Genomic DNA, 14,169 nt, shown 5'->3' with positions numbered 1-14,169 from the left:
TAGAGAATTCTCTTTTGGAAATAATCCTGTGTCTCAACCATTAAAGAGGTTGGCCAGTGGGGGGTTTTTTCCACATTTTGAGGCAGATCTCTTAATGACATTGTGAGGTGAAGCAGCTGCCTGCAAACCAAACCAAACCAAAACCCTGTAAAATAACATGTATTTTATATCATTTATCTGTACTGGTCAGAACCATCTGTGTAACAGTGGGCCCTATTATAAAAGCCATGCAGGTTCAGTTAGAGGATAATATAGTGAATATTACTGCATAGCTTTCCAAATTGCCAGAAAGTCTCTCTGAGAGCATTCCTGAAGCCAGAAGAAATAAATTGTATTCACAAAACTACCAATAGTTAGTAAACACTTAATCACAGTAAGTTCATTCCTGCAAAACCATGAGATTAAATTGAAGGTCACTGTTCTCACTTATAAGAAGGAGAAGTTGTACCTATTTTTTTAATTACTGTCACTTCAGACAGGGCATGAATAGGCTTCCAACTCTGCTAATCTCCTGAAATATTTTGGGAACTGCTTCATTTGTTTATGTAAAAAACCTGTCTTCTCACCTTGCACAATTCCTCGCCAACATTGCCATATGAACAGTGGTTCTGTCATGTTTGTGCCATGATTGTTCAGTGTTAGATTTTCTCACCCATCTAACAGCAAAGGTAATTTTCCCATCTTCTGCTCTGGACACTGGAACTTCAGTCAAGGGCTGACACAAATAGCTTTCTGCAGTGACAAATCATGCAAACTAAATTTATTGGTGTTGTGAGAAGGATTTATGTTTGCTTCTTTATTCTTTTTATCTTGTGCATTTGCACAATTCCCATACATTTATAGTATGTATGGTTAGCTAGTCCAATGGCTGCACTACTCTTTAAAATTTAAAGAGAATTATTTTGGTTTTCTAGGTCCTGAAAGAGCTCTTGCAGAAGCCCTTGCAGTTTCTTGTAATTTCTTTAATAGTCCCTCATGTTAAGATAGTTTGTATATGTGTCTTTGATACGGTATCTTTCAGGAATTGCCAGCCCTTCTGTATCCTTTATCCTTTAAAGCAACACCCCAAGAGATTTTCTTCTCTAGTTCTTGATGTTTGTTGAATCTGATCTTTTGAAATATAGTATTTTTACATTGTTTATCTTGTTTGGGTTTTTCTTCTGCCTCAGGATATTAAACTCCAACATCTTGCAAACATTTTTAATCTGGATGCTTTTCTCTTTGACATTTCCATTTAAATCTATCAGATCTAAAATAGCCACTCCCCTCATTAACATCTCCATGATAGAAGAGCATTCATTCTCACACCAGACACTCTTAGCACCTTCACTGATGTATAGGATGATATTTCATCTACTGAAAAAAAAAGTTGTTCCAATACATTCTAAAATATTTATCGACCATCTTGCCATGAAGTGGAAATCTGTAAACTTGCCATTTAAAGAAAGGCTTTAAAAATTGAATATCTTTCTAAGGAGATTTAGAAAGTATTCCTGATGATGTAAAAACAAACCCAAAACAAACAAACCCACAAACCAAACTGAAAAATAAAAGCCTAGCAAAACAATTTTAATCAATGCAGGTCATGGTTGTTTAGGGGAGAAAGGAATTTATTTTCCTTGGGAAGTAAGATACTACTGTTTATTACCATGAGTGCTATACTCTCAGTTCTTACTTTGCAAAATATTTTCTGGAGAGAAAAAACAACTTTTCTGGAATACTCTGTTGCTAAGAGAAGGGTTGCATGTTTTCTTTCCATTTCCTGGGCTCATCTGCCTTGCTGAGCAATGTTCTCTTCTTCTGCATGTGTGCTCCTTTATAGTATAATACAGGAGTGTTTCCAGACTCATCTGGAGATGAGGGAGAGAATGGCATTGCCTCAGAAAAGCTGTTTTGATACAGCTGACAAAGTTTGTTGCTTTACAAGAAATGTAATCACAGGCATTGAAGTTGTTTTGCCTTCTAAACCATTAAAACCAGCCTGAGAGAATGTGCCACTGATTTAATTTAATTGATTTATGAGTAGTCATGTCTATCTAGAAAATAGAAAACCATCAGTCAGAATGGGGTGGATGTTAAACACTGTGTTTCTTACATATGGCAATAATGCAATTTCCAAGCTCATATTTCAAGGTATATAATTAGGCTGCCCAATAAACTAATTAATCTCAATATAATGAGCAGCCAGTGGTTTTTGATGTGCTTTTTTGGTGCTTTCTAGTATGAGATTCAGTATTCAGAGAGACTTGTGTTCAGGGTGAGGAGAAGGAGAGGCCAAAGGCTGAGGTCTCCCTTCCTGGTTGCCTTCCTGTACATCAGGATGAGATTGGAAGTGCACCATACACAGTGTGCTCAGTCTGGGTCCTCTGAGAAACAGGCATGTGTGCCTGCAGCCTTTGAAATATGCATATGTAGTGCATGCACTTTCGACGTCAGTAATAACTGATGAATGCTATATGTGCTTTCAGTATTAATGAAGAGCCCTATGTTTTGATTTCCCAGGGGTATGCAGCACATGCTCTAGCAATCAAGGTGCCTCTTCAGAGTCCCTCTGTTTTCTTCTCTTCCTTCTGTCAACAGTGGTAGCTTCTGCTTTGCTCCCTGTGGTAAGGGAAGGGTGTGAAGCTGTTTTCCAGCGTCACATTGGACCTTTGACAGATCTGAATTCATCCAGCTCCTCCACCCCAGCTGTGAGACTGCTGACATGCAGGACTCCTGATAAATCAAAACTTAATAAAGGGTTGTGTAGGACCTTGGTCCACACTGGGATTTCATGGGCTTTAATGATATCCTAACAGTCATTGTACAAAGTACCACTAACCCCGAGTAAAGGCTTTATAAGCCAGCACCAAGAAGCCAAGCTTATCTGTTGCCCACTCAATTTAATTAAAAAGCTACTCTTTGTCATCTGAGCACAAAACAGAACAGCAGCATTATCAGTACTTAGAACAGCAATGGAAAAGGAAGAAAGCAATTTCTTCCTTCTCGATCTTAATCATTAATCTTCATTAGGATTTTTAGCTTCTGAATGTGAGCTGCAGAAGACATCAGCGTAGCAAACAATTTAAAGTACATCTGCATATGTAATAGGTAGTTTGTTATTTTCATTATAGGTAAAAGCATGTGTCAGTTGCCAGATGTGTTTGATTCAGACAATATGATTTTCATGCCGACTTTATGATATGTTTGATTTAGGTGAAGAGACTAAAACCTGCTGTTGGGACCAAGGTGCTTTTAAACACCAGCTGCATTTTTTTATTTTTATTAATAATTTAAGGAGTAGAATACCTTGCTTTAATTAACATGTTAACCCTTTGAGCTTCTCAAAGAAAGGCCATAATGGCAAAGTGATTTAAAAGTAAAGAAAGGAAATACTCAAAGGAAGTCCAAACAGGAGTATTTTTTCCTCCAAACATGCTCTTGACATGTTTTTACCTTTTCTTTGCATTTTTATTTCCTTCTCACTGTTGGATGGAATATGGAGTGTGGATCAAGGATCTAGGATTACCCAGATTTTTTAGTAGGACTGATTATTCTGGATTTGCAGGGTGAACAGCAACTGCTCATAGTTGCTCTGAATCCCTTTTCAGACTTAAAACTGAATCTGCCAATGTTGCACAGATGTGCTGTTGTGCCAAATCTTCCCTTGATCTGTTCTGAAGATCTGCCCAGTCATGTAGCAGTTTAAACGTGGATCTGAGCATACAAATTAAAGCTCCAGACTTTGAAATCCTGGGCCTGCATCTTAAAAGAAACTCTAATGTGTTAAAAGCTCAGAATGTCTCTTTGTCAGTCTGATACTTTTCATGGTTAGATTACAAACATGGTGGGCAAACTGGGAAATATCTTAAGGTTATTAAGTTTTTAAAAATATGGAAAAATGGTGTAGTGAAGAAGGTTCTGTAAATAGCCCTTGTAAATATAAAGGAAAGACTGCCCTCTGACTTGACTCTCTTAGTTAGACGTCAGATGAATTCATATGCAATCATAAATGCTCAGCTGTGAGAAACTTCATCCAGGGATCACAAACTATGGGGCCCCAGTGGATCCAGCTTTGAGATGCAAATGCTCAGAAACTAGTTTTCATTGTTATCACTGTTAATGGAATAGTTTATTACACAATTTTGTGGTTTTGAAAACATTTCAAGCAACAGAATCATAACTTATACTGTAAGGCCCATCATGTTTTTTTACAATGTGCTAACAATTCAGAAAACATGGGACATTGAGAAAGAAAAAGTAAATTATAAATAAGTTAATGAAAAAAAATCAGCAATCTAAGTGACATGCTTTTATTGCCTGGAGGAGTTTTGGAGAGAAGAAAGGTTGGAAATATAGTTAGAAACCCTGGACTGGCAATCAGGAGATGCTTAGCTTATTTCTATCTGTTTAACAGATTTCTTTATGTGCAGTGCTGGAGAAGAGCCAGCATCAGCTCTAGGCAAAATGGACTTCTAGGATCCAGTGACAAGTCAAGTCACACTCACACAGATCACTGCAGATGATTGGAGTAGTTGAGGTGGTCCTGAGGGCATAATTTAGAAATAGCAATGGATAGGAATACCCAGAGGTTTAATTTTGTTTACAGAAGAACCTGTTTTACTGATTATGATGAGAATCCAGTTTGATTTTTGGATCCAAATTTGACTCTTGTAGCCAGAAACAGTGTTAAAATTTTGAAAATGGGCATGTTTCCTAAATAAACTGCTGGGAGATACTAAGAACTTCTGTGAGCAATGGGACACAGTCTGCTTTTAGGGGTTTTGTCCTGCATCCTCCACACTTGACTTCAGTGAAAGTGCTGCTGATTGTTCTGAGATTGGTAAATCAAAAGTGGAAGTTCAAGTGCTGGTATTAGAATGTATTTCTGCTGCATCTCAGACTCTTAGAAAGTACACATAGCCTCCAAATGTTTTGCCAATACAATATGTGTAGCTAGTAATTAATTACTGCTAAAATCATAAACATGACAGTGTATAATTTGTTAGTGGCTTGACTGTCTTTGCATTTCAATGGGTTTACATTCTCTTTGTGCCCTTCTTTCAAAACTTGATCATGCAGTAGCTCTGCAGGAATAGAGCCCCAGTGAAAACGCTCACTCTGCAGGGAAGTCAGTGCTATGTCAGGAGTTAAGAAAGCAGTTTACTTGTCTTTCCCTTTGCATGTAGGATCAGAGGCTTCTGAAAGTTGTTTGAAAGCAATTAAATCAGTTTGGAGGCTGTATGAGTTGAATGCTTCTGGTGCTTTGTGTATGTATTATTTGGCTATTTTGTTTTTCATTTTTCTTACTGTTTGTGTTTTTGTCTCCAATGCTGGGACCCTTGAGCATGTGCTTTTTTGTGCATGACTGGTTTCACTGATCTCAGCAGTACTGCTCTGTCTATTGAGTCTGCTAGGAAGCCTACAAAAGAAGTTTCTTTAAGGGCAGTAGAAGGGCTCCTGATGCTGCACTGGGTGGGTGCCAGAACTGCTGCCATCACACATAGCATGCAGGATGTGTAGCAAACCCCTTCCTCCTGGGGCAGAAATAAAGTTGGCTTTAGCATCCTCTCCCTAGAACTGAATGTTACATATTACTTCTGGTTGCACCTAATTTAGGGCAGTAAGTCCCAATCCAATCAGAGTCTCAGAGATAGCACCACACTGGCAGCAGTGACCATTATAAGCATGAAAAAAGCTGCTGCAGTGCCATTACCTGCTGAGGAGTTCAATCACTATTTGTTTTAACTATAGGAAGAGGAGGGGGTTGACATGGCAACGTGTTCTGTGACACATGTCAATTGATTGGTTTTGCCACTGGAGGAAAGTCCCTGCTTCTTTGAAATGCTGTGTAGCAGCTGCTCCTGCCCCACTGGTGAGGACAAGAGCAGACACAGCCCTGACTGTCTGCACTTTGTCTCCTGCTGTGGTTTGGAAAGGTTCAGTCCTGGTGTGAAGGGCTGTAACTCCACTGATTCTGTGTAGTTTAATCTGTCAATACTTATGGCTCCCCTTGTAGAGGCTTTTTCTGTTAAGGATTTTGTTTAAAGTGGATGGTGTTTTTCCTGGAGATCAGATAAAACGAGTTTTATATGAATTATAAAGCAATATATATTTGCTGGTGAAGGACTTGAGCCAAAAAAGTAACCTAAGCATGCAAGTACTGCTGCTGATCTCTACTGGACTATCTCTGTTGCTAAAATGAAAATTTTGCTTGGAGTATTTGATGAAGAAACCTGTTGCTCTGCACATCATCACTGCACTGAGACAGAATTAAGAGCATTTAAAATGACTTGCAGTGAAATGGAACAATGCAGAATTTGATCACATCACTATAGAGAAGTTGATAATTTAAAGATTAATTTAAGTATTTAATGCCCAAATGAAAATCATGGACCCAGTTCTCTTGAAGTCTAAGGTTATAAGAAGTGAATTTTAGTTCTCTGTACTAACTGTATGGCCATTCTAATAATACCTTGAACAGTTTTATTGGCCCCACTAAGAATAATCTTTAAAGTAGCCCATCTTTTAGTTTTTGTATGTCCAGTTTAATACACACTAATAACATTCCAATGTTTACCTGGAACAAACATTAAAAATCTACCAAATTATGTCATAATACTTTTTTTTAAGTATATTTACTTTTTTGCCTTGTAGGTGCTAAAGAAAGATTAGTTCTAATGTTACCTCATTGTTCAGCCCTTTCTTGTACAGCTGAAGGTTCATGAAATACCAGTTGCACTGGTGTTTAGAGACACTAACTGCTATTCTCTTCCATTTTAAGTGGGCTTGTGCTTTTTTATCTTGCATTTAGCAGCACAGTCTTCATACAAGTCTCTGAGTCAATGAGACTATCATCCCCTAGTGGTACTTTATATCCATAGCAGAGGGATTTTTTTTTTCAGCCCTTCAACCAGTTAAACTGTTCAACTTGGGTAGACCAGCTCTAGAGAATGTCTTTTTGTGAAAGTTTGAACTCAGCTTCTGATGTCTGAAGACAAGCTTTACCCTACCCACTTACAAATTTTACTTAAAATGGGAGTTCCAAAGATTGTTCACTTGCGAACAATGGATGGAGGCTCAAATCCTTTGTCTTGCAGATTCATAAATGGATCTAAAAATTAATCAGGACTCAGATCAGACTGAGGTTCTGAATGGTAAGATGCGCTCATGTAGAGCATCTGCTCATTGTCTGTACCACTGCAGTACCTCTTCAACCTTGATTCAGATTTGCAGACTCTTTTCTCTTGGGGGACAGCTAGAAATGACAGTCTGATCTGGCAATGCTTGCTTGGCTTCCAAGTTCATCTCTCTGTGGGTGGATTGATGTGATAACAACAAACACCATTTTCTTAATTGTCCTCATTCTGCCTTGGAGGGAGGAGTTCTCAGCAATTTTAGGTCTCAAAATTCTGCACTTTTCTGCAGTTCACAGTAGGCAGAATTCTCTTTCAACTCATTGCTTTCCACAGGGTATAACTTTATCCAATAAATCTCCGTTCAGATAGGATTTTATGTTCTAGGTTTCAGCTCATAGGTGTTTCTTAGGCTTACAGTGCTGGTATAAGCTTGTCAAATCAGTTCAGATACATCTGTTTTTACTTTGAAGTTTTCTGGGTTTACTGTTTTCCCAGTGCATAAACCACATATTTCCCTCTCATGTAATTGTGTGGAGAAAACATTTCTTGTTAGGAACTGCACTTATATTTAATTCTGCAGATGTAATGAATTCTTAGCTGTTGGAGAAAAAAAAATTAAAAGAAAATAAATTAGCCTCAAGGCATTTAAAGATAGAAATTTAGGACTTGTACTATACATTTTATGTATGCATTTTTAAGACTTCATTTAGGCAGAGCAGCTTAAAAAGTCTCATAATCTCTGGTGCACTTTATCTTTATGGCAGCCATCACCTAGAATATTATGCTGCATTGAGCAAAACTCTCAGGGTCACTACAAAAAATTTTTTTCTTTTTTTTTTAAATGACAGGAACATGTTTTTCTTTTGAAAAATACTTTGATCACATCTGATGATCCAGGTGCCTGCAGCTCAGTTAATTGATCAGCAGTTTCCTCAAAGCACCTGGTGTCAAGTTTAGTCTGTCACTTATTATTCATCCAGAAATCTTGGACACAGAGAAGCAACAGAGTAAAATAAACCAATAGTGGCAGCATATTTTTAGTCTGTGTATCTACAACTCCACAAGGCTTTTACAAGTAAGAAAACATCTTCAAAAAGTATCTTAACCAGTATTTTTATTCTGGCAATTAGTTCTAGTGGTCTAATCATAAGTGCTAATACTGGTATTGCCTGTCTGTGTCTTCTGCAGCATTTGTTTTATGCCAATAAGTTTCTAACACACGAAACAAGCAGAGACCCAGTTTTGAGTTGAGTCTGCATGAAGTAATTGTAATTCCACTGGAAATACGTATCAGTTCTGCGTTCATCTAGCAGGCATAGATATGGGCATTAATTGTTTTGGCTGGTAACATAGGTTTAAAAGACAACATTTTTCTTTAGATTGACTGCAAATACATTTACTTAAATCAGTTGGTTTACATGTACTTGTCAATTATAGCAACCACACAGTAGATGTATTTATCTACAAATTGAAGTTGTGCTCCTGTAACAGTAAGTGAGGGACATTGGCTTTTTCTGCTTTACTGGCTTTATCTTTAATCACACTTACAAAGAGTCTTTAATGGCTTGTGAGATCCAATAACTGAGGTGGTAAGGTTAATGGGGCATCTTGTTATGCTAAACATTTTTGTTGCAAATAGTTTTGTATATTAAATGGATGAAATCTTTTCCATGGGAAAGTGAGACAAGAGTTTGACTGGCTAAAGGAGATGGGTCCAGCTGACAGCTGGTTGCACAAATAAAGCTTAAGAACAATGGCAGCAGCCGCCTTTAGAGAATGACACAACTGTAAGATACAGCCAGTATCTGAAAAGTAGCAGTGAGTGATTTTGTCTGGCAAAGGCAAATTTGAGGGATTTAAAATAACAGTTTTTAAAACCTACCCTTGTGACTATCTTACTCCACCCTGTAAAAAGTAGGAGATAATTCATCTCCATCCAGTATCATTTATTTATGTGCCCATGCCCACCATGCTGAAATCTTTTGACCACTTCTCTAGCTATGGATGTGCTGAGCATCACCTCCACTTTCAGTGCAGAAATACAGCAGAGATATTTTTTATACAGAGTAAGAACTGTGGCTGGGACCACTCCCTGTTAGGATAATTTCTGAGATAGATTTTTTTGGTTAAGTGGTCTAAAACATTAGACATTGCACTGCAAGAAATCCTTAGGACACACACTACTCCACATTTTCTGTTCCAAAGAAATGTTGCTGGCTAAAGGGGTTACCTTACTCCCACAGCCAGGCCATCACTGTGCTCCCCTCCCTGCCACCTTTATGCTTGTCTGTTTATTGCAAGCACTTGATTTAAACCCCAGATCTGCTCTCTCTGCCCTGTGATGCATAGAGAATTGAACAAACTGTGCTGCTCGTAAAGCAACATGTACTGTCCTTTTGTGCAGTACTGATTGTCAATAAAATGTAATTTAGTTAAAATAAAAATACTGATTGTCAATAAAGTGCAATTTAGCTAAAACAAAATGCATATTTCTGAGTAAAAGCTTCCATGGCAATAAAGGAAAACAGAAAATACTGATAATATTAAAATTGCAAGTTTAATTTTTTTTAACTATCCAAACCCTCATGTTCAAACTTTCAAACAGAATAGTGGTATCAGGAGCAGGCACTTGTAAAGTCCTTACCACCTGACATGTGTGTTAAAGTATATTAGTTAAACATATTTCTGCTACTGTACTTCTACCAAACATGCTTTCCTACACACACCAAAATCTCTGCACTAAAACTGGTGGGAAAGGGTTGCCACAGAACACCCTCCTGTGTGTATTGAGTACCTTTCTTTGCCCTGTAGGCAGAAATGTGTCTTTTAACAGCCAAGTCATCCATTCCTGGAGCTTAAACAATTCCCTGGGATATGATGAAACTTACTTTAAAAAATAAAGGCAGAACTAAATGCAGCATGTAATCATGTAGATTAAGACTGGAGGAAAAACAGTTCCATAGAATGTACAGGAAACATTTAGGGGAACAGAACAGACCTTTCAGGATCATTAAAGAAAGAAAGAAAATCAGAACAAATTCTCCCATTTTTCATTAGCATTTTGAGTTTCCAACAACCTCCAGGGTGTTTGTTTTCTACTTTATCAATTGCCATATAGAGCTAGGGAAATAACAGGAGTATTGGGGTTTGGTGGAACTCCTAGAGTTAGCCCAAATCCACAAGTGTGCAATGTATATAGAGAGAAGCTGTTCACACAGTCTTAAAGCTGCTTAACAGCTTAAAATGATAAAAAGTCCTTAACACAATTTAAGAACTTAAACCACTTAAACTGTTGGAAGCAGCTTGTGAGTTTGAAGAGTTTGGGGCAGGGGCTGTGCTGAGAGGAGCCCTTGGAGCTGCAGCCTGGGGACAGGGCTCCCACACCAGGAGTGCCAGAGAAGGGCACCTTGTGCACCTAAACCTGGGAGGCCTGGGGGTGATGCTGGGGAGAAGAGGGAAGAGCTCTCTGTGTATTTTTATGGGGCATTGTGTATATGACCAGATTGCTTTGCTTTAAATAGTGTAGCAGGGAATCTTACAGGCGTGTGAGGTGTCAACAGTGCCATCTCCCCAGTGAAACAGGGAAGAGGGTGGCAGAAAAATATTGTCTATGACAAGTCTTCAGCTGTGGAAAACAGCTTTGGCTCATGGGCCAAGGGAAGGCTCCTCAGGAGCATTGTGAAGAAATCTGCACAAGCTGCAAGCCAAAATGTTCTGCTTTTGTGGCTCCAGGAGCTGGAGGTCTGGGGGAGGTGGCCTTTCAGATCTATTGATCAGGAAGTTTTTGTTTCTGGAGGATTGTTTTTGGGAAAAAGAAATGGGGTGAGGCAGGGAGGGTTGCTTTAGTTTAATTGATGTCAAGCAATGTTAGTTGGTTGTATCAGAAACATGTTATTAATATGTGAAACCACACATTTATAAAGCATTTTAAAGAAAAGAAACCATTATTTATGAGCTTCAGTTTGGTCCCTGCTGGTGTGTGTGGTCATCAGTGGTCAAATGTGTGTTTGTATGCTCAGAGGGTGGCACAGCACAGAGGTGATACTTGAGGGCAGAGGAAGAAGGCACAGGAATAGGAATGAACCTCTGAAAGTGGGGCAAAAAAACAGCCAGGATCCTGCTTCTGATGGCAGTGATGCCACCTTCAGTGTTTTGAAGCTTGGGCTGGTTTTCATTGATGCAGGCAGTGATTTACACCTTTCAGTGCAGAAAAGGCTGTAAAACAGGAGTGAATTACATTCTGTACAATTTGAAAATAAATTGTGCATTCGCAGCCACTCGGGGTGAGGTCCATTTACACTTCCAGAGCTGTATATGATGAGTAAATGAAAGTTAGGCCTCTGTGTGAATGAAAAATGCCTGTTTTACCAGAGGCTGTGAAAAGAGAAAGTGAGAGAGACTTAGTGGAAATTGGAAGCAAGATTTTATTTGTTTGTTTAAAACAGTCATATTGATTTGGAGTGAGATGGAGCATTGGTATAACTGCAAACTACTTCCACTGAATTCTGCAAGGTATTTCTATGAAGTTGATGGGGCTGGAAGTTTATATTTATAATCTGAGTTTTTCCTGTGTTCAGGTAAGTCTTTATCACATTATATGCTTGTGCAGCCTTGGTGGCATATTTAACATGAAAGTTATCTATCAGAAAAAAAAATCTTCACTGGGGTGAAAAAGAGCTTGGGTGTAGTTAAAATCATATCAACTCAGTACAATTAAATAATTACTTGGCTTTCCTTTATGATGAGGAATGAAATATGGAAATGTTATTTGGTGAGGGTGCTTTCTGATGGTGACAGACATTGAAAGAAACCATTTAATTAATGAAATCTTGCTAATGTACTACATAATACTAATTTCTCAATATCGCTTCAATTTCAGAACGTTTCAGGATCTGTCCAAACAAATGGATATATCTTATGGCACAGTCAGGGACTCAGCAGTGTATGAATACTTTAAAGCAAAAGGGACCAACCCTTTGGAGCAGGATAACACATTTGCTGAACTGTGGAGGACTATCAGTAAGAATAATGGGGCAGATAATTGTGTATCAAACCCTTCTGAAGGCATCAGGAAGGTAAGACTGGATCGCAGGGGTTTTAATTTAATTTCTGTATCAATGTTGTTTCTATTGCAGTTGCAATGTTAAGTCACAGGAAAGAAATTACAGTCATTTAAAATCTCCTAAATTCTTATATAAAGTTCTTTTTTAGTACCTTGATGGCAGATAAGAATCATATTTTGGTGTCACTGTTCTGAATTTAAGTACTTTAGCTCTGCATAAGTTTTCAGTATGTAAGTCCTTTGGATTTGGTCATACGGTTTCTCAGTTTCGTGGGAGCTTTGATAATGCCTTTTTGGATTTAATTCTTTACATTATGCAGTACTGACTCCTGTCCTTTGCTCATTTGAGTTTGTTTTCTTTTTTCTGAGTTCATGATTGGAAACATGAGTAAGAATTAAGGGATCCACAGAATGCATACTTCATTTCTCTTGAAACAGAATTTAATGCAAGATTTTTCTTTGTTTATTCCAGACTTTGAAAAATGCATTCACATGACACTGTGTTTTACCAAAATGTTATTTCTCTCAGATAAAGCTACACTTTTTTTTGTGGAACAGAGAATTAATGTGGCATTCAAGGACTGATGTATAACAGCTTAAGATGCTGCATCTTTGTTCTAAGTCCTGTGATAATGAGTGTTGGCCATTACAAATGCCCACTCTCTCTCTCTCTCTCTCTCTCTCTCTCTCTCTCTCTCTCTCTCTCTCTCCCCCTCTCTCTCTCATAGCCTGCCTCTCCCCTCTGCTCCCCATCTTGAATCTTAACAAAACCATGCAGCACCTTACATCAAACACATGTCCACTGCATTACACAGAAAGGATGCATGCTGAAAGCCTTGATGTGCTACTCCTTTAATGAATAGTGTCCTCTTCATCTGTATATTGATTTTTTCCCTAAAACAAGTTTACAGTTTTTATTATCATAGTGAATGTTTGATCAGAGATACTCTTGTCAGTGAAACAGTGATTTACTACTTCTTTATGCTTTTGTACATGGGGCATGATAAAATGGTTTTGGCTTGCATTTCCTTTTTATTTTTTGAATTTTTTTAAACCTCTTCTGAACAGTCAGAGGGACCGTATCCAAATTCTACTGTTTTTACAGTGCCATGAAGAGAGTGAACACAATTAATGCAAGCCATCCCATTTCCCAATTCAAACTCCTTTAGCAAAAGATTCCAAATTCTTTGCTCGACTTTTGGACAAAATCTTTATGTAGACACTTCTTGTCTTAGCACACAAGTATTCAGTCAAAATTTGGGTACACCCTGCCCATCCCTCAGATGAGCTTCCCCAAAGCCCTCTGCCCTCAGCTCCAAAATCCACTCTTCCTTGGGGATGAGATAGAGCTCTGGCAATAGCAACGTCTGCAATAGTTGTTGGCTTTTTTTTTTCCTTAATCTTCTCAACATTTTATGAAAATGAGCCCTCTTTCGATATGTTTTGGTAACATTTAGAGGAAAAATAGAGACATTAAATGTTTTTCTATGTATCCTAGCATTTAAGCCAATAATAAAACAGTTTAACTTAGAAAAATATTCAGTATTTTACTTTTCTTTTTTCTAACATTCTTATGGCAGTGAATCCTCTTTATCCATGAAATTGTAAATACTCTTACTCTGTAAGCCTAGTGCATGCTGCCATTTATGATAGCTACATTTGCTAAGCCAGAAATGTAACTGGAGACTGGCAGGCAGTTGAGAATACCAATTATATTGTCTGTATGGAGCTGGCAGCTCCATCCTATCTATGTGATAATAACTTTTCATACTAAGTTTGATTTCAGTGTTGTAGGGTGATTTTTATATAACTAGATCAGCTCATTCAATTAATGTCAACAACAACTAAATTTTACTTCAGTCCCCAAAGATGACTGAGGCCGCTATTTGATTAGACACCTACATAAATTGGCTTTAATATTTAATAACATTGTCAACTAAACTATTGTGTTTATAGTTTAAGTGTCACTCTTCCTAGCTCATTGAACTC

At 38.0% G+C, this 14,169-nt stretch overlaps 1 protein-coding gene across 3 annotated transcripts in view; it reads left to right on the top strand.

Moving 5' to 3' along the window:
• The window catches only part of GRID1 (glutamate ionotropic receptor delta type subunit 1), a 484,225-nt gene that overhangs the window by 445,716 nt on the left and 24,340 nt on the right, over positions 1-14,169 (top strand). For all 3 annotated transcript variants that reach the window (XM_030951116.1, XM_030951119.1, XM_030951117.1), the window contains exon 13: positions 11,998-12,193. In XM_030951116.1, coding sequence (XP_030806976.1) covers positions 11,998-12,193 — 196 coding nt within the window. The remainder of the gene's footprint in view (positions 1-11,997; positions 12,194-14,169) is intronic.

This window comes from Camarhynchus parvulus, chromosome 6 (assembly GCF_901933205.1).
Source record: "Camarhynchus parvulus chromosome 6, STF_HiC, whole genome shotgun sequence".
Classification (NCBI taxonomy): domain Eukaryota; kingdom Metazoa; phylum Chordata; class Aves; order Passeriformes; family Thraupidae; genus Camarhynchus; species Camarhynchus parvulus.
This window is presented reverse-complemented; position numbering and strand designations above follow the sequence as displayed.